The sequence below is a fragment of the Colletotrichum fructicola genome, assembly GCF_000319635.2.
Source record: "Colletotrichum fructicola Nara gc5 chromosome Unknown KSG_Nara_v1_contig10, whole genome shotgun sequence".
Classification (NCBI taxonomy): domain Eukaryota; kingdom Fungi; phylum Ascomycota; class Sordariomycetes; order Glomerellales; family Glomerellaceae; genus Colletotrichum; species Colletotrichum fructicola.
This window is the reverse complement of record NW_027094060.1, coordinates 1872133-1897377: the sequence shown is the minus strand read 5'-3', so window position 1 is coordinate 1897377 and position 25245 is coordinate 1872133. Positions and strand designations below refer to the sequence as shown.

General features: G+C 54.0%; 5 protein-coding genes across 5 annotated transcripts; 3 read left to right on the top strand and 2 right to left on the bottom strand.

The window, feature by feature from the left end:
* Positions 1-247: 247 nt before the first annotated feature.
* On the bottom strand, positions 248-3601 carry AGO5-1 (Protein argonaute 5; the record flags this gene model as incomplete). Its single annotated transcript, XM_032027283.2, has 3 exons — positions 248-1932; positions 1984-3191; positions 3240-3601. The coding sequence occupies 3 exons, from the start codon at positions 3599-3601 to the stop codon at positions 248-250; spliced, it is 3255 nt and encodes a 1084-aa protein (XP_031876298.2).
* Positions 3602-3678: 77 nt separating this feature from the next.
* On the top strand, positions 3679-6900 carry pfh1-1 (ATP-dependent DNA helicase pfh1; the record flags this gene model as incomplete). The annotated part of the gene is made up of 7 exons (XM_066153402.1): positions 3679-4300; positions 4364-4756; positions 4818-4846; positions 4890-5242; positions 5297-6191; positions 6246-6441; positions 6503-6900. The coding sequence occupies 7 exons, from the start codon at positions 3679-3681 to the stop codon at positions 6898-6900; spliced, it is 2886 nt and encodes a 961-aa protein (XP_066007279.1).
* Positions 6901-15593: 8693 nt separating this feature from the next.
* On the bottom strand, positions 15594-16151 carry CGGC5_v016010 (uncharacterized protein; the record flags this gene model as incomplete). Its single annotated transcript, XM_066153401.1, has 2 exons — positions 15594-15704; positions 15960-16151. The coding sequence occupies 2 exons, from the start codon at positions 16149-16151 to the stop codon at positions 15594-15596; spliced, it is 303 nt and encodes a 100-aa protein (XP_066007280.1).
* An 803-nt stretch (positions 16152-16954) lies between these two features.
* Positions 16955-17547, top strand: CGGC5_v016009 (uncharacterized protein; the record flags this gene model as incomplete). Its single annotated transcript, XM_066153400.1, has 3 exons — positions 16955-16995; positions 17046-17427; positions 17483-17506. The coding sequence occupies 3 exons, from the start codon at positions 16955-16957 to the stop codon at positions 17504-17506; spliced, it is 447 nt and encodes a 148-aa protein (XP_066007157.1).
* A 5360-nt stretch (positions 17548-22907) lies between these two features.
* On the top strand, positions 22908-23311 carry CGGC5_v016008 (uncharacterized protein; the record flags this gene model as incomplete). Its single annotated transcript, XM_066153399.1, has 3 exons — positions 22908-23011; positions 23070-23094; positions 23195-23311. The coding sequence occupies 3 exons, from the start codon at positions 22908-22910 to the stop codon at positions 23309-23311; spliced, it is 246 nt and encodes an 81-aa protein (XP_066007156.1).
* Between the last annotated feature and the right edge of the window lie 1934 nt (positions 23312-25245).

The window sequence follows — 25245 nt, the reverse complement described above, 5'->3', positions numbered from 1 at the left end:
ATGTTTACATGGCGCTCGCGACTCACCACACGTATCTGAATCTGATTCTCTGTGAAAGAGAAATACGCAGTATCACATGACTGATAAACAGCTCTTCGCCAATGGTAACGAGACAACCGGACTCGAAGTCAATGACTATTCTGACTCCTGAGAGTTGACTCCTCTGAATCATGCATTCTATTCCGCTATTCCTGCCGTCCACTAGCTATAGAATAGCCCGACACATCTCCGCATTCTGCATGCCCTCTCAGATATAGTACATCGTGTCCCTCAGGTTCGGATGCACCTGGGTGGCGTTCAATGGTGCGGCAGTCTGAGAACCAGTGGTAGTAGACGCCGTGTCCGATTCATCAAACAAATGAGGTCGGTGGAGACGGGCTCGATCACACAGGATGTCTGCGTAGTACGCCGGCGGGCAAATGCTGACCGCCTTGGTGGCGCGGCCGAACAGGTAGCACAGGTTGTGGGTGAGCTTCTCCAGCTGATCCGCGGCGGGGGCGCCGACGCCATACTTCTCCCTGAAGATCTCGTCCATGAGCATGGTGTAGTGGGCAGGGCGTGCGGTCCCCTTGAGAGCTGTGTGGGCGGTCAGGAAGAAGTCCCAGGTGTGTGCCTGGGTGACGCTGCGGTCGACGACCGTGCCGTTCTTGATGTTGCGCGACTTCAGGTCCATGTTCTGATCAGATGCAGGGTAGAAGCGCGTCTGATGACGCTTGACTGACATGATGACGGCTAGCTTTGGGCGCTGCTTAGGCGGATACAGCTGGTCACACGCCTTACGGATCATGGGGAGCTCGATCTCGAGGACTTGGGTGAACTGGCTTTCTGAGACGCCGTCGCGGTAGATGATGATGGACTCGGGGAGTTTGTTCTGGTTGCGCTGACGCCACAGCACCAGGCGATGCTTGAAGTGCTCCGTCAGCTTGTCCCCGAGCATCTCCTGGCGGGGAGGCTGCTCCCACGCGACGGCAGGCCACTGTCCGAGGTCTCGATCAACACTGGCAACCATCCTAACGAGACTGGGCGCTATGCTCCTGTCGTTGGACATGTTGGTAGGGTGTGTGACGTCGTATCCGATAATCATGGCCTTGCCTGAGGTGACGATGTCGATGGTGTCCTTGATGAGGTGGCTGTTGCTGCTGTTCTTGAGGTTCCACTTGAGACTGATATTAGCAAAAATCTGGGTGTTGTCCTGGAGGAACTTTTCCTCCACGGAGCATATGGTATGAAAACTGAAGTGGATGTTGGCGAGAGACTTGATGGCGCCGTAGAGTGTGTTGTCCTGCTGAGGCAGGATGACAAGCAGGAAGAAGCCTTTGGTGGTGCCCTTCGCTTTGGTGGTGTCGTCTGCTAAGGCTGCGAATGCTCTCCTGATGTCCCCGGTGGCGGTGGGGCGGCGGACGGTGATCTGGTGACGGATTTTTGGGGCCTGAGTGTCGATAGCAACTCCACTTTCGTTGAGAAAGTCCACGAACTTCTGAACAGACTCCTCGACTACTTCGGTAGACACCCTGGGATTCGGGCCTTCCGTGATGCGCACCCAGTTCCAGTTGGTTATTTTCGGACCTGGCTTGACGAACTTGACACCGCCCAAATTCCACGAGCCGCTGCGCGGGTGAAGGGTTTTTTGGTCGGCATACGTTACGACGGGTGGTGGAAGCTCGCGGGCAATGACGGTCAACAGCCTCTTGTCGATCGTGATGCCGAAGTCCTTCAGTGTCGGCTCGTCAAGGCCCAGAGCTGCTGCGCTGTTGCGCTCGATGGAGACGGCGTTAGCAAAGGGAGAGCGGCAGGCAAATTCGAGCATTGCTGTGGTCTCGTCTCTGGAGAGCTTGGAACGGACAGACTGGCTGGCGGTGATGGTGCACCGCTCGGCTGGGAAGAACATGGGCTTGGAAGGCGTGCTGAGGTTGACCAGGGGCAGGGTCTTGTCTGGAGCCTGTCTGTACTTCCATTGCTAGTATTCTGCGACGGAGTAGAGACCAGGCGGCTTGTTGCTAAGGACCTTGGTTTGGCCCTCTGTGGGATTCAGCTGGAAACGGACCTCCTGCGGGCCGCCGTAGAGGAAGCCGCGGGAGAAGACGACGTTGCTGTCGAGGTCTCGACTGTACGCAAGCCCGTGGATGGCTTTGTTGGCCGTGACTTCCTTGTCGTCGGCGGTGCGAAACCGGACAGTCACGCGGGTCTTGGCGAGGAACTTGGATAAGCCACGCAATCTCATATGAACGGTGTCCTGCGCGTTGATGTTGCCAGTGCCGAATGCGTTGACGCCGGACCACCTGCAAAGGTCGCTGACAAGGACATCGGTCTTGAAGACGCCGTGAGTGACGTTGACGTTCAGCAAGGCCCTGCTGGTGGCGAGCCGGACGCTCTGGAAAAATCCTCTGATGGCCGTGAGGGGGCCCTGCTGGCCGAGCCGCGCCGAGGAGGCCCCGGGACCGTACGGGAAGAAGCGGCCCTTGCCGACGGCGGCGACCTCGTCGTTCGCGCGTGAGCTGTGGCCGAGTACGACATTGAGGGCATCGACGGAGGTCTCGAAGCGGGGGAAGTGCGCGTCGTCGGGATCGCTGGGGTCGACCATGTCTCGGAGGTACTGGGCCATGGCAGCCAACGGGGCCTCGGTCTCACCGACGATCTTGACGTTGAAGAGCTCCTCGCGCGTGGCGCTCTCGTTCTTGAACCTGACGACGATAGGGTTCTTTGCGAGCTGCAACTTGTTGAGCGAGACGAGCTGGGACTTGAACTCGGTTGCCAGCACGGCGTTCGGCTCAAGGCGTCGAAGCTCCGCGAGAGCGTGCTGCAGGATGATCTTGAGCTTGCGCTTCGGGACACTGGTGGGGGGCCCATTGCTGCCGCCGCCGCCTCCGCCTCCGGCCTGCGCCTTGCCCTTTCGTTTGCTCTTGGGCTCGTCTGCCGGAGCGTCTGCAATCTCGCCTTTGCGGACCTCGAGGTTGTACCGGTACAGGACCACGGGCTTGATGAGCAAGCGGAAGTAGTTGGTCCAGACAACGATCTGCTTCCCCTTGGTGCCGAAGGCCGGCCGACAGGGCATGAAAGAGACGGTCGAGTCGGTGAGCTTCATGCTACCCATCTTCTTGACTAGGGCTTGGTCTTTGGACTGTTGGCGCTGGACCACGGCGTTCTCGAGGTTGGTCACGTCGGTGTCAGGCTGAGGAATAACCGAGCCCTGTCTGAAGGGTGTTAATTCCGATTTCATCACGTAGTATAGCAACACTTACCCGTAGAAAGTTTGAGCCTCGCCTTCGAATGCGTCACGGCGAGGAGCGAAGCCGCCGCGGGCCCCTCGTCCACGACCGCGATCGCCGCCTCCGCCAAAGTTGCCCCCGCGAACACTGCGATCGCTGCCTCCTCCGCCAAAGCTGCCGCCGCGCCCACCGCGGTCTCCTCTGAAGCCGCTGCCACCTCCACGGCCTCCCGGGTCGCCGCCTCCGCCTCTGGGGAAGCTGCCGCGCCCACCGCCACCACGACCACGATCACCACGACCACGGTCACCACCACGACCTCCGCCGCCACCACGACCACGATCACCGCCGCCACGGCCCCCGCGAGCCTGGCCGCGTCCTCCACGTGCATCAGCCATGTTGGAATCGATTTGGGAAAGTTGCTTGTAAACTCCGCAGGATGGATCGTGGCCCCGCTGCTTCATACTCAAGAACGATGCCCCGCCCAGCCCCGCCTTTGTCTCAGCTAGATCCTAGCTCCCGCCGGCGTGGCGGGCAGAGCAAGCGGCTATTGTGGGGAAATAATCGATGCCGTCCGTGCGAGGGCGCACGCCCCAGCCACAAGACCGTGTGCGAGCCGTTGTTCATCGCCACTTGGGCGGTGGGTCTGAGCCTGGTTCCGACCTTCATGCCAGGGCCGTCCTGGCTGTCTGTTGACGCTGCTCCTCCGTCCCGCACCGTGCGGGTCCGCTGCCGACAGCAAGGCCACCCGCAGTTGACCGTGCGCATGGCAGCCCTGGGGCTGCCACCTGCGAGTGGAACGCCTCTCGTGAAGCACCACCTGCGACCCTTGCCGCTGCGCGTGCCTGGAGCGACATTGCGCTGTGCTCCAGCAGCAAGGATAGCGCAATACCGAGCGGCCCGCGTCGCGCCGGGGCAGGCAGCTGGTATGCCAAAGGTACCCAGTACCCTGACGGGGGCGGCGCGACGTGTTGTCCCACGGCGGCTGACGGGCCGTCCCCCGCCCGTCTTCTCCGCATCCACACGACGTCCGCCGCGGTCGCGGAGCAGCACGCACATCAACGACCCGCCCCGATCGGCGTGCCGACAGCATCTGGGTAAGGCCTTGAGGTGGTAGGACCCGTTGGAGCAACGCTGACCTCCGTCTGCGTTCGTAAAAGCACTCGGCACATTTGCAGACCCAAGCACCAAGTCGCGTCCGGAGCCAGCGACGCGGCGGCAACGACGACCCCCACCGGCCGTGCACACCAACGTCCCCGTCCACGCCCCGACGAACACGATGGCGACGTCCCAAAACGAAGGCGCAGGGTCAGGGGGATGGCACGAATCATTGCAAATCCGAGATAAACGCTCCTCGTCCGCCGACCCTGAGAGTCTGATCCTTGCCGAGGTAGAGCGCCTGATGGCTGAATACACGCGAGGCATCGACCGAAATCTGCCAAGCAAGTCGAAGGGCAAGACGTACTACGTCGTGTGGAAAGGAATAAAGTGCGGGATATTCACAAGCTGGCCTCAATGCAAGCTGCAAACATCGGGCTTTTCAGGTGCTCAATGTATGTCCTCAGCAGACGTCAGCCGCGTTCAGGGACATTCCGCTGACGCATGTCCAAAAAGTCAAGGGCACAAGGACGTTCCAAGAGGCCGTGAGTCACCCACCCTGGAGAGTGCGCGTCTAATATGCATCAGGAAGGCATACTTCGAGTCGAGTTGACCAAGGAAGTCTCACGGAGTCACCCTAGGTCGATAGCAGAAACCGGCGACGTTCCGCGAGCGCTTGCTTCCTCACCGGCCCTCCCCCATCGCGACAATCCACACCGCGACCGTCCCGCAATCATACGAAGCCACCCGCACCCCAGACCCGAGCTTGAGACTGCAGCCGTTGATGGCCCGACGGACGATGGAGGGGACGGACCCGAAGCGGCAGACGCTCAGGGCCAGGAGAGACAGCCCTTACACATACCTGGGGACCCTCCCCTCTGCCCAGAACAGCAAAATGCAATCGACCTTGCCATGCAGGGCGACAACCTGTTCATCACTGGGTATGCTCTGACAAGTCGCCCCAAATACCTCGTTGGCTGACTGCATGACTTAAGGTCCGGCGGGTGCGGAAAGTCTGTTGTGGTCAGGGCCCTTCACAGAACGCTCGCTGCCCGCTACCAAGACACGGGCCAGGCAGTACACCTCCTCGCGCCCACCGGTCAGGCCTCCATCAACATCGGCGGTAGAACCACCTACAACTACGCCGGTTGGACACCCGAGGACGCGAAGAAGCCCCTGGATGGTCATGGTAGCGTTATCAAAAAGGCACGTGGCCAACGTATCTTCAACCGATACTGTAACACAGCAGTCGTCATCATCGACGAAATCAGCATGGTCGAGAACCAGTTCTTTGAGCGACTCAGCTATGTCATGAGCGCCATCCGAGACGACCCGGAACCGTTTGGGGGCGTTCAGATCATTGTAGTTGGTGACTTTTGCCAGTTGCCGCCCGTCAAGCCGTTCGGGTACTGCCTACACTGCGGTAGGGAAATGAAAAAGCTAAACGACCAGTGGACGTGCCCCGACGGCCATGGCGACGCATTTGAAGATCGGGACAAATGGGCATTCAAGGCCCTCGAATGGAAAAGATGCAACTTCAAGTGCGTGCGGTTGACGAAAATCCACCGTCAGTCGGATGAGGCGTTCATCAAAGTCCTCCAGAAATGCCGGCTCGGCCAGCATCTCGATGATGCCGACGCAAACCTTCTCCTCGCCCACCACGCCGAAGCTGAGAACGGGACTGAGCTCAAGTCCACCCGGGAGCAGGTCGATCAGCGCAACCTTGGGGAGTTCGTCAAGATCCCTGGTCATGTTCACGAGTACAAAGCTGCCGATGCTTGTACTCTCGCCAGAGGGGAGACACGGCAGCCCCTCGACCGCCTTCACGAGCACCGCTATCCTCGAGAACTGCAGCTGAAGGTGGACACGCCCGTCATACTGCTCGCCAATGTACGTTTAACAGCCTGAATCCGACGCTTCAGCTACAGACTGACGCCATCCCAGGTTGATCTAGACAGCGGTCTTTGCAACGGGCGGCAGGGCGTCGTCATAGGGTTCGTACCCAGCGACACGATCCAAGAGCCACGGCCGCCGTTGCTGCAGAACTACCAAGATGACTATGACGGCTATCGCGCTGCGACGGAGAGACATAAGCGCATCGTGGATTATCTCAGAAGCGCATGGAGCAACAAGGACATGTGTAAGCAACACGTCTCCCCGCAGCGGGCCCTTGGCTTGACATCTTTGCTGACACACTTTAGTCCCCAAAGTCAGGTTCGCCAATGGCGAGAAAAAGGTCATCGGTCCCGATTGCGCTGTCATCGGGTACGGCGATCAGTCGCCTTACAGCTACTTGTCACGAACACAGATCCCCCTGACGCAAGGCTGGGCCATGACGATTCACAAAAGCCAGAGTCTCAGTCTTGACCGCGTCGTTGTTGATCTTTCACGCATGTTCGAGCACGGACAGGCATACGTCGCGCTGAGTCGGGCACGGAATCTCTCCGGCCTGAGGGTGATAGGGGCCGACGCATACAGTTTGAGACGTATCTTTCAGGTAGATGACGCGGTGAGGGCGTTTATGAGGAGTATCGATTCAAATGATATGGAAGATCAGCCGGAAGATGCGAGGGCTGCAGGATCGCGCCCTTTTGAGTAACGACTTCATCCCCAGTGTTTGTGCGTCTGGGTCAATAGGTTTCTGCAGGCAAGGAACTGATAAACGGAACGACCGAGAAGGCCAAAATCAAGGAAGCTGCTTAAGCCACTTGATTGATTCACGACTCTGGTCTTGCATCCACCGTGTGGTTGATCACATACCCCCAAACAGCGAACTCTTGCATATACGGTCTTCAGCAGTCATGGTGCACTCGACAATGAATCTTTGTGAGCCTCCTCGACGTGTTTTTATTTTTGCGGCCGTGCGATCATACGATATCTCCTCGCACATGCTACTGCTCATGAACCAACTGAGCTTTGCGTTGCCCATCCTAGTAAGAGCATAGTGTTCGCGCCGCCATTGCTCGCCCTATCACCAGAGGACCTAGTTGCACTCAGGAATTCTCCAACGCAAGCCCGCGTTGGTCCCTTTCGATTTGTGAGATGAGAGGAAGGAGAAAGTTCGACAGTGCACATGAGAGCGACCCATTTCTGGTGTGGCAATTGTCGCACTTTGGCGATGGAAAAGCACGTGCAGATGCTGCCAGGGACGCAAAGCTGTGACCCGAAAGATTCTCATCAGGTTGCACACCTGAGATACCCAGACGATCCCTGCTTGCAAGGACACCAGGCGGAGGGTTTTCTGAGGGGGAGGGCCGCACGTGCGGAGCACCAGTAATGCCGCATGGCTTTACCGCTGGGATGCCTAGATGCCCCATCGCTCTCATGGCCAACCTGGCCCGCGCGCGATCCCAGAGGAGCGTGCCCGACCAATTAGCTGCGTTCCTCCGAGGACCTTTCTAGCTGTGTCAACCAACGGGGGCCAAAGCTGGCTGCCAGAAGTGCGCATATTGCCCTGAAGTGGCTTTCAAGAAATGTCATCCGATCAACGCTTCTGAGGGGGCTATGCTTAGCCACCACTGATCGCGTAGCTACAACCGAAATCGAGAGCCACTTCCGGCTGCCAGGCATAAAGGGAGAAAAGGCTTCAGTCATGTACAGTAGCCGAGTGGTAAATGTCACGAAATGGCCATTAGCGTCTATCGCACTAGACTCGCCGAAAGCTACGGCTAGCACAAACGTGGTCATTCAGCAGCAGAATCAACATTCAACAAGCCAAAAGGCCAGCCCCTACTGTATGTAACATCAATTTGAAGAAAACACAGACCATTCTCGATGCTGGCGTACATACATAGGCCCAGCACGCTGAGATGAAAGGTATTTTGCATGGTGTCACCACTTCAATCAGATTCAGCCACGTGGTGCGGAAGGTAGCGCAGGTCGGCAACTAGTGTTGTCACAGAGGCCTTCCGCGACATCGCCAGCCGCCAAAGGTCCGCGAAAGGCGGCGATGAATCAAGTCTCGAAGTCACAAAATGGGCATTGGACTCGGGCTGATCTCACCGAAAGCTACCTTTGGCTCGCTAATCAGCACCGAATGCACAGTCGCACCCTAGCCGGGGGTGCACAGGTGCCAGGGCCCACCACAAATCCACATAGTGCCAGCGCCACCAAACAGACACCCCCGCACAGGTTTTGTACTTAAGAAAAGAGAATGACGCGACGGCGCTGCTATTTACTTTTGCAATCCGACGTTTGATATATCCCATTGCAGGATCGGCTTCAACGGTAGCGTCAGATTTCCCTCGGCAAACCACCTCGATAATGTCGGAAGGCCACGACAAAGAGCGATGCGCGGACGAAAGCCCCGCCTCGGAGCTGCACCGGCATGCTGATGTTGTCTTGTTGTTCCCATCGAATGGCACGCGACCGACTCACTGATTCCTCGTTCCACTCCGAACTACTCATGGCTGTTTCCCCATACTTCGAGTGCCTCTTTGGCCCACATTTCAACGAGGGCCATACGCTGAAACGAGAGGTTCGTCCAGAGATCCGGCTAGAAGAAGATGACCCAGACGCGATGGGCATCATACTGTCCGCGCTCCATTACCAGGCCACCGAGGCACTCAACAACATTAGCATAAGCCAGCCTACTTGCGCAAGTCGCACGAGCTAGCGACAAATACGGATGGAACATCGCGTTATCTCCTTGGATCTTCCGGTGGCTACGGGAACCTTGCTATCCTTCTGATGCCGAGGAACATGGATTACTATTGCTGGCCACATTTCTGTTTGGGGCTTCGGATGAATGGCCGTCTATCTCGGCTGAGGCGGTGAAGCATCTGCCGCCGGGATTTGGAGCCTCATGGTCAGAACATGCCATTCTGTCCTTGTTTCCTGACGACATCAAAGGTATTTAAAGATTTCTATTGGGCCTGTGAGTCATGGCGCGCTGACGAGCCCATTGATGCGCTGGAGCGGAAGATCAGCAGTATGCTAGACAGCCTTCAGTTCCAGATGCAGAACTCGGTCGAGATATTGCGCAGCAACCAGCTGGTCTTCTCGAGGCCTCAACTCTCTTGCGACACATGTCATAGAATTCATCCTGGGGAAGCCAAATAGTGCCATCCCTGCAAGAATAAGGAGCTACGTCCTTGTTTGTGCACGCCACAAAGTCGGGTCGCTGACTACCTCGAAATCCTCAGCCGAAACGAGTTGTGGCCATCTGTCCGCCCGTTCCGGATTTGTACCATTGCGGAAATTGGCCTTCGTTTTGCCGCATTGCGTGCAGAGAGACAGCAACGTTGTGCTGGAGGCATGGCTTGTCCTCTCAAAGTAGAACTCAATCGCGTGTACGAAAACACAAGTAGCACTATCCACTCGAATGGGGGTGTCCGTCTTTGATCAGCGCGTGAGGGTTTCAGGCCTCGAAGGCGATTCATTAAATTTGATAGCTCCGCTAGGGTCAGATCCAGAAACAAGACGTACGCCGTAGTGTAGCATATTTCGATGGATCTGGTCAACATGCCACTGATCCTCATCAACGAACCATCAATGCAGTTATGCCTTTACTCGCTGGCAACCACCCTGTCTGTCGCTCTGACATAACAGCAGGCCGACAACAAGACTAGTATTATTACAGATGCCTTCCGTGACATCGCCAGCCGTAGGTTATCGCGGGGGGCGGGGGCGGGAGAATCAACCAAGTTCAAAATCTCACTAACCACTACATTTCTCTTCGTAAGTAAGCCGACCATGGATTTCGCACCGCTAGTCTCAATCTTCTTACATCGCTGTGGGAGGTAGGCATGCAACAAGGACGGGGCAATCCAGCCCGTTTCCTTCGGTTCTTCTGCCCATCACAGCGTTGAATTCGAACACCAGGCAGCCCCCATTCTTCGGGTTACTCAGCCATCAGTTGATGTGCCGGTCACATCTGGACTGGCTCAGTCAGACGAACCAGTCGGGGCTGTTTGGCAGGCTGAGCCTGCGATGGGTTTTGCACGATGGTTTTCTTAACAGTTGGAAGATTGATCCAAGCTTACTGAGCAAGCTAGACAAGCGGAATCGGCCGGAACAGTTGTGGTTTCGGTTTCAAGGCCAGGTTAGGCGGCATTGCTAGCATATCTTCTCTACATCCAGCACCTCCGTGGCCTCAACGCAAGGCTTCTCGCGGGGCCGCTCTCAATTGCGCTGACTTTCGGGTCTTCTCCTGCTTACCCGGCACACGCTTAGACGTGTTGAACCTTAGGTGCTCTTCGTTCAACTCGGGGTTGGCTGCCATGATCTTCTGACGGGCGTCGTCCTCCGCCTTCCGAACTTCTTCCTCGTGGCGAATCTCGGTCTTCTCGAAGAGAGGGCAGTTCCCCTTCTTTCCCCCCCTGGAAGAGTCGTCAAAGTGACTGTAGTCGCAGGACTTGGAGCATACGTAGCACTGCACGTTTCTTCACCCTGGTCTGGTGCAAGTCATTTTGTTGCAGCCCATTTCTTTGATGAAAGGCGTTTTACCTGCATAGATAAGGAATCAGTTCTCGCGGACACGTCTCTTGGGAAACCTACATTTGTTGCATTTGCGGATCAGGGCGGAAGACATGGCTTCCTCGATCTTCCGCCGCTCTGATATTCCGTTTTCGGCTGCAGCCTCCTCACATGTCCGAGGAACATGTGTTTCTTGTTTACATGGGCGGCAGCTGACGATCTCGCATCCAGGATTGACGCACCTGAACTCTTTATCCTCCTCTATGGGAGGGCAGTCGGCAGCATATGGACAGAACGGGATGCTGAGAGATTCTCAAAACCTTGGGACTGTAGAGCTGCTTCAGATTCGATGTGGTCAAGCGCTGCTTGAAGCTTGTCGTCGAGAAAGAGCGCGCGCTGGGAATGAGAGAATACATGGCTGCAGCCGTCCATTGACATACAGTTGAGGTGGGATCTCGCGAGTCCAATCGCCGTCTCGGCGCACTTTCGCGCGCAGCCGATGCAGAAATACTAATGCAAAGTTAGGACTGCAAGCTTCACAAGAGGTGTGTGATATCCACTCACGTGCTCAGAGTCCGGGGCGTTGCAGTGAACCATACGGTTCAGCGGACATTCATCGAAGCAGCAGCCACATTCAGCAATGTTTCCTTCTTCCCGGGCTTGCTTGAAGTTGTTCTCTTCGTCGAGAACTTTGGCTTTTGCCAACTTGCGCTTGGACTGTGCTGCTTCGCAAACTTGTCGAGCAGCTCGCAATTCCTCGAGGGCTCTATTCCTGTCAGGAATTGGCGGGTCGCAAATAGTCCTATCTAGATTCTCCGGTTTGAGCTGCAGATTAGGCTGTGTTCAGCTTTTTTTGAACTCGAAGCCCGCTTTAGTTTTGCCGACTTTCCAGTTGCAATTGATCTCATCCAAAGCGAGATATGCCTGCATCAGACAATTATTGTGCTCTTCTAGGAGTTTGGCAACGCTCTTGACAGTAGCTTGCGGGAAGTCTTGGCAGAGCCCCCTCCTCCTGCACCGGGCATTAGCACTGAGTGTTCCTGAGGATCGAGCAGTATGGATATCACGATTCAGGTCCACCGGATAGGATTTCAGAGGGAACGATACAAGAACTCACGATATACTAATGTAGGCTTGTATGTAGGCTTGTGCTGTCTCCGGAGGACGATTGGCGAAGTCGTAAAGTTGCCGTACCTTGGAGACGTCATCCTCTTTTGCTGAAGACTCTCGTTTGCGCTTTAGACTTTTTGAGCGGGCCTTCTTGGGATACGAGGAAGCGCCCAGGATTTCCTCGTTGATCTTGTCGATATCGTAAAGAAGCTTCGTGGCTGTCCTCTCGAAATACTCGGGGCAAATATCTGGGAAAACGGAAAAGATCTGAACTGTGCAATCGCTCTTCATGCTCGCCTTGAAATCTGCCATCTCTCGTTCAGCGCGTGGCTTTGGGTGGTTCGCTTCTATGGGCCCATTAGCTTTTGGTAAGGCTCGTCTTGTCTGGGTGGAGGATGTTCACCGGCAGTAGGATTAGCGAGTACTAGACCCTGTTGACGCGGTACAGTAGGTCTGGCAGCACGGTGGCAGCACGATGGTTGCGTCGAAGGGTAGGCGAGCGACGGAGGGTTCGCGCAGAGTCGATATCGGCATTGAAGGGAGTGTCGCCGATCCGTGACGAAGGTAGAAATGGGTTTTCCACGTTCGGAAAGGACTAACGGTGATATGAAAGAAAATCACCTACTTACCTGAACGTAATAATTGTCGAGAAGGCAGGCAAGAGAAATGCCGACTGAATGTTGGGAGAGAAGCCGGAGGTAAGGAAAGTCTGGAGATGGATGCAGGAGGTAGACAGTCGCGGTGGTGAGATGGTCGGCGTGGCCGAAACGCGCCTCAATTCATTAAATAAGCGCTTGCGCGAACGACACCACTGTCCAAGCCCCTTTTTGATCAGGCAGAGGCTGCACACTGCGCATAGTGATCATCCTAGCCGGCTGCTGCGTTATCATGTGGGTATCGAACCAGGATCGAGTCACCCTGCAAGACGAGTAACGATAGCCCTCGGACGGCCCTCAGGCGACGAACGTCCGCCAATGTTATTGCGCCACGGCCATACAGTGGCATCCGATGCGAGTCATCTTGAATGAAGCTGGTCACCCACGCAGTCATGCCTTCAGGACTTGGTGTCTTCGTCAAATTATCTGTGTCCGCAAGCACGAATCAACCGGTTGTTGTAACACGAAAATCCAGGCTGACGGTGGATTGTTGAAGACCTGCAACTGTTGAGCCTATACGGTGTCGGCGAACCCGGAGTGCCGAATGGTACGATGAATCCCACTTCGACCTCTTGGGAGTACTTCTCTAGGGCAGAAATATTTCATATCTGTTCATCTCATGTTCCATGGCGATTCACATCCAGCCAACTGGAAGATCCTGCATCGTGCTGAGCCGAGCACGAAGTCTCCGCGGACTGAAGGTGGAGGTAGCCGACGCATCCAGGTTAGGATCTATCTCTCGGGTAGATGATGCGATGAAGGCGTTTATGAGGAGTCTCGACTGAAATGGTATGGAACATCAGCCCGCAAATGCGAGGGAGGCTCAAGATCGCACCACATAGAGGGGTTGACTCTGCCTTGCCCATCATGTTTGGTGCCATCACTGGGGTGTGAAGGACTCCCAAATTCGGGGGCGTCAGCCAAAGAATCTTTGGCTGACAATTCTATCGTAATGAAACTCATCAATGGCTATTTGGAAAAGGAGAATTATCGCTTGACATCCGGACTCGCTATCGTCAACAGCTAAGCTTGTCAAGAAGCTAGCGAAAGAAGATACGCCCCAAGGCTGAGAAAGGCGAGATCGGCAATTCAAAGAGGCTGACAGGAGATCTCATCTCAGACAGCATATTCTAGTTCTTCACTCGTCTTGTAGATTGGTAGAGAAAAAGAAACGGGCACCAAATGCGGTATTCCTACGAACCAGTATTTACTCATCATCGCAGGAGGCAGATGATTCTTCTGCTGACCAAAGGACATGTCTCCCTCTTCAAAAAAGTACGCAGCAAGAAGAAAAAAACAGCTCGCGAAACCCCAATTGTTGATCCTGTCGAGTTAGAGTAGCTGGTCGGGTGATACCTTTCAAGACCGGGGGTGCCTGAACGTTTCGAACGTGGTCAATGGCATATAGATGGTTCGGCTTTCAGATAAACGCCTTTAGCCCGGTCATGACACTATTTCTTCGACAGATTTGGCTAGGTAAATCCCTCGCTGCATGTCTCATGGGCTTCAGCTGAGTTCATTTTCTGTCGGAGATTGCTTCATTTCCTGACCTAGTAACCAGAAACTGTCACACGGATGGGGTGAGTATAAGGCGACTTCGCCCTGTGTGGCCAGATTTGTACATACTCCTAGCTTCCGGACAATATGATTTGACCCAAATTTTAAGGAGTGTGCTTATCAACGGGTCGATTTCTAGGCACACAGCCATAAGAACAGCAAAGTAGTCTGGGCTACGACATTCCAGTCAGTCTGGCCCCTGAAAACGACGGCTCAGCTTGGTAGAGATGGTGGATAACTGTCGCAAAGTTTAACCGATCCGTGTGATAAATGTTGCTACCTTTCCCTCCCTCTCGTCTGATATCCTTCCCCTTCGAACAAACACCATCCCCAATGAACTTCTAATCCCTCGTCAATCTTATCATAACAATGTCTCTTGTACAGAGCCTCCTCATTCTGCCTCCCGAAGTACTCCAGCTTATCGTCATCTTTCTTCCCTGGGACGATCTTCGAAATGTCCACCTCACCTGTACAACGCTGCGCGATCTATCTAGACCCAGGTTGTTTCGCTGTATCTCGGTTTCCATGTTCAGAGAAGACCTGGAAAAGCTTGCTCGAATATGCTACGACGAATGCATACGACCATTCGTAAAAGAGACCATCTTTGACGAAACGGTATCGCGAGACCGCTTTCGTGCACTTTTCAGTAATGAACAAGTACACGAAGCTCATCCTTGGTTATCTGTGCTGCCGAGCACCGAGAAAATCTACGTCCTGCATTTCAAAGATCATGTGGGCATAGACATAGCGTCAACAGGCCAACATTTCGAGGCAGATCTCAAGACAACTCTACTCGCTCTGCTCAAAAGATTACCCAACCTCACCGCCGTTAAGTTTCAACCAATCAATCATTCTCGAGTTGCATCTCTCGGAGAAAGAGCTGCTTGCATCGCCAGAGCTGCGATATTAGCTGCCAACACACCTGCATCGACGGCCGAGCCTAATGACGGCTTATTCGAGACCATATTTCCATTGATAGAGGTGCCGGTCACCAGCCTGAAGTGGACTGAAGGCGTGCCCCAAGGCGGAACACATCCTCTGCAGAATATTCCCTTCAATGCATTTGGGAACTTATCCGTCATCGACCTGCTTCTGGATACTTCGCCGCTCCCAAAAGCTTTATCAACGCGTCTAGCCACCTGCATCCATGCTGCTGATAAGATTCGGGATTTATCAATCAGTTGGTCAGCGTATCCATGTGACCAAAACGGCTTCTTCTCACGGCTGTGCAGTCTGCTGCGCTCGTCGCGATGGAAGTATATCAGATGCTTCCGAACCAAAAGGCTTGTGGTTCATGATAAAGACGTGCGCGACTTCATAACGCTACATGGATCGCTCCAGACATTCTCAACCGACAACGTTCTCCGTCTACCTTCCAGCGAGAAGCAAGTTGAGTACGAATCCGAGTCCGAATCCGACTTCTCTGAATTCCACGACGACGACGACGACAGAGAAGAAGAAGAAGAAGAAGGAGAAGAAGAGCGCGAGTCTCAGGCCACAGATGGAAATGACTGGAGTACAACTTCTAGTCGAGACGATGAAATGTCGGAGGCTAGTGATGATATCGACCTACTGCTGGATTCTGCATTCTGAGGTAAAGGAAAACAAATAGGGATATCTCGGCGACGGCATTGCGCAGAACTGTCTTTAACGTTTTCATCTCCTTTTTCATCAATTTAGTAGTAAATAACTTTGTGTCTTTCGAAAAGCCCTGCCTAAAATGACCGCACTCCTGATATAGCTCATTTCGAGGCCCAGAAGCCGGAAATGTTCGAGATTTGTGCTAGCTGATCAATTTATGCAAAAGTCATGTCTCTGCATGAACCTGCCGACATAAAGGATACGGCTCTTCGACAAATCCAAGCCACCGATTGATGCAATTATGATGAAAAAAGGAGCTGGCATCCCAGTTGCTTACCTTTGGCTGTTTCATCCAACCATCCCAGACCTTGATGCAATTGGACTCCTCCTCGACGATCTCGGCATCAACCAGGAAAGGGTTGACTCGCAGTCGCGTGAGGAGTTCTTGATTAAGGTTCTGTTCTGGCGGTGTCACAAAGCAAAGAAAGACGAGAAACAAGTAGTCCGATGGCCGGGATTGGCGGCGCATCGCTGGTAACCGGTATTGGCTTGTCTTCTTTTGGCTGGTCTTTTGAATGAGAGCCCGATGGGCTCTACTTCATTCACAGGTACTGGTGGTGCGTGCCTGCATAGAAATGACGATGGAGAATCGTATCGTTCGGACGACGCTCTAACTGTGTTACTTGCATCAAGGGATTGATTATATGGAGGCACAGGCGAAACGAGTGTTAGTGAGTGATCTGATGATGTGTGTGAACTAGCTAAGTGGGCTGCCTGGCTGGAGGCTGGAAGAAGGCCCTGGGGGCCCTGGGCCACACAGGCCGCCTGTGGCACTTGTGGGCAGGTGCCGCCACAGATTACATGTGCTGCCATCAAGGGCGCGTGTTTTGTGGGGCGCCACCTGGCTGGCTACATTAGTAAATGCCATGCATGTCGGCGCAGCCACACCAGCCACATCAGCCACACCAGACACGCTAAACCCGGAGTTGTCACCGGGACAATGCTGCGCCAGTTCCATCTCAACAGCCTCTCCACCACAAGCAACGACAACGACGACAATGCCAACTACCACAAACAGCGACAACAACGAAGAACACGACAATCAGCAGCCATCCCACCAATGCTGGAGAGCGGTATCATTCTCGACTAGCTGTCCACACTACCGCCGACTCTCCAAGGGCAGCCCGATCTCGACGAGAGGAGTAGCAAACGCAAGCATAGCTTCAACTCCATTCAGCCGCCTTTCGATCAGGACACCATGAACCCTCGCGAAGTCGGCACTGCTTCAACTACCCCTTCGAAAGAACGCGCCATGGTTATCCCCGAGTGAAGATGCTCCCGAAGTGGATGTCGAGACTCCAAGGGGACCGCGTGTAGATCCCTCTCAGGCAGCGCGGCAGACGGCTCAATCTGACGCCAGCAGTATTGCCTCTTCAATATCGGAGCAAACATCGATGTTGGAACAGACATCGTCGACATCTAAGAAGCGGAAACGACGATCTAGTCTTCGGAGGCAATCGAATTTAATCACCATCCAAAATGCCATGAACCATAGGAGCTTCGACGGGGAAATAGCGCCCTCCCCTGCGCTCGGCCATCTCCTCGACGCCATCGAGACTCTGCCTATGGGTATTGGAATTGTTTCACGTGCGACAGAAGCATCTGTTCGGGCCGAACTTGAAGCCTCGACGAGTTGTCAGTTTCACTGGGTCCGAGACGAGACGTTTGCCCGCGATCCGGTCGTACATGGAAAGCCGCTCGACATCCCTCTAGAGGATGACGACTTTGAATGCTTCGCGTGCAGAGTTGGTGAGCCCGCCCCCTTTACGATCTGCCATCAGCACTGCTAACGACACGCAGTACAACAGCGCAAATCCTTCCTAAGTACACGACACCCGGCAGATCCACCTACCATAAGGTGGTAGATTTCTGTGTCTATATCAAGGGAAAGTCCGATGGGCTCGATGCAGCGATGACTTGTTCGGTCGCCGATTGGGCTCTCTATCGAGACGAATACCGCCGGCCATGATTGAGTCAACGTAGTCAATCAGATTACGGTTTGGCTCATCGCTCAGTGGGTCGTTGGACGACTTCGCGTCAGGTGGTCAACCCGTGCGTCGGGGCTTTTCTCCACCACCAGCAGCCGGACTGTCTTTTCTACCTGGCATCATCGTTCAAAGTCACGAATGGTGGTTCATCGCCGTCGCCAGGAAGGTTCCAACTTGAGAAATAAATCATGTGCATCATATACGGTACCATCCCTTCACCACTCCGACATTCACTATCAAAGTCAAACTCTTCTTCCTCTGTTGTCGCCTCCTCCGCGTCTGCAATTGCTTCTACAGAAGGGGATCTCCGATGGGCCATTTATCCAGGCTTTGCCGCTGCTTGCAAGACATTGAAAACCTTTGCTCAAACGCTTCCCGAACCATTCTTCGTGCTTTGTAGCTGAATATTCTGCGATGGGAGACCACAAGCATGGCCGCGTTGAAGGCCACGTTCTGATCGCGCGACTCAGGCAACCCAAGAACGAACACGTATAGCAAGCGGAACGCCGAGTCGCGTGCCACATTCTTCATCCCCGCAATCCTGCGTCGCTCATCCGGATCCCAGTCCTCTTTTCCCTGTCTCATGTCTCATGATGTCGCGCAAAGATTGTCCGGCAAGGACGTCGATCTTGCGGGATTGAAGAGTTTCGCGCAGCGAGTGATAGTCGGGTAGGGATGATGGCATAAAGCGAATGATCTTTCGCAAACCATCGCGCGATCCACATTTAATGATGTTGGAACGGTGCCATGTCTTCGGTGCTTGTGGAAGGCAGAGAGCCTAACGCTCGTCGTGCTAAGTTGTCGTCCGGGTTGCGATCGCTCTGTCCCGTGGTTAACATAGGCGATGGCACCGTTGGCTCAATGTCGGGCTGCGATTATACGTGACTCCGTCTTGACTCTGTTCCCAGTTATCCCATAGAGAGTAAAGATCTTCTGGAAGTGCTCGACTCTGCACATCGCTGATGAGCTGGACTGCTGGCCCCCCGTCGTACCGCGAGCATTCGCCATGAAACTCACCAAAGCGCCAATTGACGTCAATGGGCATGTGTGGTAGGCAACTAAGAAAGTTCGCGCACACAACCTATCGTTGTCTGCGGAGCTCACAACGTTTTCACCATGCTAGCCATGGCCAATACAGAGCGCGACGGAGAAACCCCCTCGTTGGCAGACTTTCAGCCTGAGCACATTCGTTTGGGCATCATTTGAGTGGCAACATCGCCTGCATCGAATTGTGAATACTTGCCGAAGAGCTGAAGTCGAAAGCAGTGGCCGAAGAATCAGCGAACCTTCGCCGGAACTTACTCTGCTGTCACATGCTGCCAGACTTCACAAACGCCGAGTGCGGTGCAGCCAAGGTATTCGCGGGCTTTGTCACGATGACCTACATATATGAGTGGACTTCAGCGCTTGAGAACATGGGCGTAGTACTCATAATTACAGTTGATACCCACACAATATAACACCAATCATCGAAAACATGAGAGAGACTTTTCAATATGTGTACTGGGATATATGCCGATACCGGGATAAGGATGTGTCGCAAGTTGATCAAGTAATTCTGGACTTCTTCGACGAGGTCTGGCCATCATCATGCGTTAAAGGTCCCGTACAGACATGGGACAACCTGCTCCACTCATTGATGGAGTCCTTACTGCACCATCTAGGTAAGATGCTGAAAGGGCCATCCAGACGCCAACTACTTATTCTGCTTGTTAGGCAACAACGTCAATCCAAACATCTCACACGATTATTCGTGGATCTCGATCTTTGACGTAAACCCACCGATGATACGCCGTCCGTATGTCGACTGGATACGATTACGCCCCATCATTAGGCCTGAACCAGCTGACAAAAGGTGTCGACACGAGGTAGTTGAAGACATTCTGTCTACACTGGAAAATGCCTACGCGGCAAGAGAGAAAGCGACGGTCTGGCCGCAGTCGGTTGTGCATGAGAAATTTTTGCGAGGAGAGCCGCAATTTGTGGAGACGGAATGCGCGAATCCAATGGGTTCAAGATTTTTGGGCCGCTCACAACTTGCACTTCTGGGGAGTACGTCTTCGTTCACCTGTCAATCTTGAAACGACCGCCAAAGAGCTCGTTAAAGGACCAACCTTCTGCGAAAGCGACGTGCGCCTGACAGAGCATGATGAACTGAACATCCGTACGGTGCGCTCTCGCGTTGGCCTCTCGTTCCAGTTGGTCTCAGACCGAAGGGCGACAACCGTCGATATCACGTTCTCTCCCAGGTCGTTGGAGGAGGCCATGGTCATCAGCCGCGATGTTCTTCAAGAGGCCGAGATGTTGTATGTGGGTCTGCTACGTTGGGTACTCGCCGCGTCCGGGACTGATGAGACGCCTCCTCTCGAGGACTTTCTTCATGTTGCTGGTGGAGCGACTGGGAATGATTCTGTTGACAGGGAGTTGTGGGCTGCGATGCGCACATGCGAGTCGAACGTGAAAGGACCATGACTCTCAGGTTTTCGTTGGGCGTCGTTCGAGTTCACAGGTAGAAGAAAAGAAAGGGAAAAAAAAAAAAAAGAGAAGGAAAAAAAAGGCCCAGAACACGAAGCAAACATTCTGTCCTAAGGACTGAGGCGTGTCCGACGTGCGTGTGAGGTTCCCCTCACGAGAATCCTTTTGCAGAGAACGGATATCGCAGTGTAGTCGCAAGGATAGAAATGCAGCACGTTGCGCTAGCTTAATGATCCTAAGCGGCGTCCGAGATTGTGCCCACATGAAGTGCTCTCGAATAGCGTTTGCCTCAGTCCACATATCGCCCTTGTCGAGGAGCACGGCTACGTGTCTTGAGGCCGGGGTCATCGTCGCCAAGGGGTAGCGGAAATATAGGCCTGCCATCAGTGAGCGCGCCTACGGATGAGGTCAGCAGACGTGAGACGGGAACACGCGACGCGTGATGCCTCGCAACGCGTCCAGTGTAGCCTGAGAGCATCCCGGACTACCAGCGACCAGAAAACACACTGGATGTGTCGCGCTGGCGAAACACGTCGCGTGCACGCCAAGGACGCTCTCTCGACAACCCCTGTGTCGTACCACAAAGCAGAATATCCTAAGAGGGCCTGTTGGATGCATTCGGCGGTTTGCGATGTTGCAGTGCAGGGCTCGTCCGGTTGATTTTCTTGTAGGCGCAAAGTCGTAGTGCTCAGGTCAACTGGACGCCCTTTCGCAAGGTGCAGGGGCCAAGGCCAGCGCCGGTAGTGATCACGTCAGTAGATAACAGTGTTGTAGTAAGACTTGCTTATGCAGGAGTGCGGATGGCAGCATGTACTGTCGTGAACAGTACACTGGGAAGTGTGGCTACTACCCTTAGCTCTCCTTTGTGTATCGCTGTCGGTCTACCATGTGGAGAAGGAGGATGGGACATGAGGTGGTGCTGCCTAGGACGTGAGGCAACTAGTAATCAGATGATGGCGACGGCCCGTTCCGCAGCTAGCTCGAGAACGACGGCGGACGCTTTCATAACCACCTTTGGCGATTGACAGAATGCTCTGTGCTTTGCAGATGAGCCGCCTGCGTTATGCCCTACGTTGTTCGGCCACACCGGCCCAAGAAGAGTAATTTCCGCCCGAGACCTTCTTCGGTCACGATTAGTCTGCCACGCCGTGCCACACATTGACTTGGGCGCTGTTTCCCGCTTTATTGGGCTGTGTTCCCGTCGCAGCTGTTCCACCACCCCCTTGGCGCACCGAACCGTAACGCTACGTGTTGGAAGCCAGCAATAAGGCCACCTCGATGGACCCCGACCCATCACTCGATTCCCATCTACCCTGCCGAATTCGAAGTCGGCGCCAAAAGAGTGGGCCATTTTGCTGGACTGTGAGATGACCGGTGCCGTCGGCGGAGGAGACGAAGTCATCCGGATTACAATTGTCGATTTCTTGTCGGGCAAGACATTGCTGGACAACCTGGTCAATCCCTCGAGGCCTATCACAAACTGGCGTGAGAAGATCACTGGTGTCAGTGCCGACCGCATGCGAGAAGCGGTTGAGAGAAACGAGGCTTTGGCGATTTGCCGACGAGAAGACGATTATCATCGGGCAATCTGCGCACAACGACCTTAATTTGCTGCGTGTCTGCCACGCCACCATACTTGACTTGGCAATCGTTACTACTGACGCTGTGCTGAAGACTCGTTCAAAGCTACGAAAGAGATGGGGCCTCGAGATGCTCAGTCGGGAACTGGTGGGCATCGAGATTCGTCAGCCTCAGCAAGCGGGTAGTCCCAAGGTCCATGATGCTGTAGAAGATGCCCTCGCGACAAGGGAGGTGCTACTGACTTGTGTTCTGCAACCAGACAGGCTGAATACACGAGCTCGCAAGACGAGGGCAGCCTTTTTCAGAGGCACTCGGCAAGGGCGGGGGAGACGTCAGAAATGCGAAACTCAGACTGGAAACATATCTCGAAACATCGCTGCGGAAAGGTATATGGATAGAGATGAGGAGCGATTGACCTGGGATGATGTGGTGGACCCGGAGATATGGCCCATGCCGCCTCCCGATTCGGATTAGTGAGGCAATTAGCAGCGTAGTTTGTGGAAAGACATCAGATTTGTAGTTTACAGTAGCCCTGCCGGCCTTCTCTCAATCCTCATTGCCACCAGGAGCTCTCAATACACGCTTTAGCTGATGCGGAAGCTTAGGTACTGAGTTGCAGTTCGCGTAGAACGCTGAGATGGGTTGACTTTGGGGCGAGTGTGATTGAGAATTTGGTTAGTTGTGAACTGTCGGCTGAGTTTGTACGCATGGTCTTGGAATATACGAGCGCTGACGGCGCTGCACTTGGGCCGGTGCGGCATGATAAGATCCGTCCCCCACCCTCACGCCCTCCGTACCTATGGGGGCCGGGCGGCATCTGCCTTGGCAGCCAGCCAGCCATTTAGGCAGCGGTGTGGCTGACCCATGCGCGACTCAGAAGCTTCTTTCTGCTCATAGAATCTGTAGACTTTGTCCAGCCGGGAAAAGTTGGGGCTCACTTCAGGGTGCATCCTAGGTGCAGACCCAACCTCTTTTAGCCATCGTGCTGGCCAGAAAAACGCATAACGTTCTTATTAGGGAGGCGATTACATGATGCTTAGATAGCCACCTAATTTGAGGGGTTTTCTACGTCATGGACTTGGATAGAAACCGTACTTATGACCAGCTGCCTGCGGCTGTAAGAAATCTTTGACGCTTGTGCTACATTAACCTGCAGCATCTATCGCTACGCCATCATTGCTATGGGCTACGCTAAAGAACAGTTAATCCAGGCTATGGAGGAGGAGCGAGAGGATTTGACACAAACGCTAGACGACATTGAAGCGGTCGGCGAAAACTACGCATGGTACGTTTGAAGAACATCACGCTGTCGTCGGCGACCCTTGACTAGAACTTGACCATAGTCCCAACAATGACTGTAAAAGCAAGGTCTGCAGCAAGTCTTGCTTCGTCCGGCGATGCTTCGACTGGTGTCTCACCCATGAATGTCCTTCAACGGAAGATACTGATGGCGAAATTGCCGTTCAAGTCAGATACACTACAAAGGATGTTACTGGGCACGTTGTATCTCGGACAAAAACCGAAAACCGACGAGTTTGTGGGCATCAAGCTGCGAGAGAATATCCTGGCGATTGCAATATCGTAACCTCTCCTTTCATCGAGGACGAAATAGAGGGAGTCGTACTTACTTCGGAGGGTCGGTTATGGCAATATGAGCAGGAGCAGAGACTGTCAAGGATGATGGCACGCGAATCGCCATGAGAAAACTTCGAAATGGTCTTGCGACATGTCTTATCTCTTTCACAAGGCGTTAATCAATTTGATCTTTCGACTGATTTGTCTTATCGTGACGTACCCATGAATTGGCAAGATGTGGCCGCAGGACTGACGATGCAGCTGCCTCTGCATCTGGACCGCCGTACACAGAATAACCCGAGCCTTCACGAGCCGGCCTCTGGCGACCAGAGTTCGTCCTGAAACCGAGCTGTCACCGAATCCCTCCAGAGCTTTCTTTTAGACTAGCGAGATAGGTCCGCATGGTGCGTGCCAGGATCTCCGCCAGCGACATCGTGGAGAGTTTCAGCGATTGCATGTGTCGGCTTCGTTTGTCAACGCCTGCCACCATGCCGTATATCTCTGACGCCAGAACGCTTCGAGTAACTCGCTTGCTCTTTGTAGAGCTGAAGAGGACGATATTACCGTGGATGGTGAATTCACCACTACCATCTTTAGTCTCATAAGCAAGGATGATAACGAACCCAAGCTGTGAGGTCAGGTCCACGTTATTGACAAAAGATCCATCGACGAAAACCATTAGCTTGGCTGTGGCTAAATCAATTGGTATGAACGTCAAGCCACGGTCAAGGGAACCCATCTGCCACCTGAGGCGTCGGTTGAGATTCTGAATATCCTCAGGCGATGGGTCTTGGTGTTATGCTGCTGCTGAGAGGTGAAAGCAGGCCTCTGGTTGGCAAATCGAAGCGATATAGGCGCCGCGGGCACGTTGCTTGACGTACTGCTGCTTAGATCCAGGATCTTTGGTAACGAGGCATAGTTTCTTTTCTTGGTCTTTTTGCCTAAGGCTCAGGCTGTTGTTGATCATAGTGACAATACCACCATTGAAAGTGAGAATTTAGTCAGCAGTAAGAGTTTGCTTTGGTTTTGCTGTGCACGCAGCCTTGTTGAGCTCTTCATTCTCTCTGCATGAGAGGGACTCGTCCGATAGGCCGTTTGTGTCGTCGGTCTGCATGCCTATGCAAGCGAAGTCTGGATTCTTAGTTGATGAGATCAGTAGGCATGGGTCGTTCGAGGAAATGACCATCTGGAGCTTTTCTCTATGGTGCTTATGGTACGTTGCCCATCAGTGGGTTCCTGCCTCTGCGATTCCATGTAGAGGCTTAACAACAGCCATGATTGTACCTTTGGGGTAAAGGTGACGAATCTGGATTGGGATATGGGCAAGAATAGTGCGATTCAGCCTGATCTCGGACTGGACATACGCCTGGGTAATATCCCGTAACCATAGGGATTTGCCAGCGGCAAGCAGGGCAGGGGCAATCGTCAGGATTAGTCGGTGGCTTGCCCTCTGAATCCTGGGCGATTGGGTCAGTATGGCTTCTTTGCCATCATCAGCGTAACCTTGTACGACCAGCCTTGATTTCTCATACGGTTAATTGGTGATCTTCCCCTTGACTTCATTAACAATCCTGGATTTGAAATTCCGTACTCCTCGGTGCTTGGTCTCGTCAAAGGGGATGAATTCAAAGACACCGCGGCTAACCAAACTATCAATTACCCGCCGGGTTGATTGCTCAAAAGGCTGGCCATGTGATGTTATTATACCCTTTTTCCTGAGCTCGAGAGCCAGTTCGGCGTCAGAAGCTTCCTTAGCCGTTAGGAAAGAGGTTGACAGCGCCTGTAGGTTCTTCCGAGGCCGGCCGCGACGAGGTCTTGGGGCATCGCCAGAAACAACAATCTCATTAAGGACCACTTCAGTATCTTCATCCACGAGGCTGTTAGCCTATGGTGGCTAATTTACTTCGGTTGCAGCCTGCAGCAGTGGATTTGTTGATATTTCTG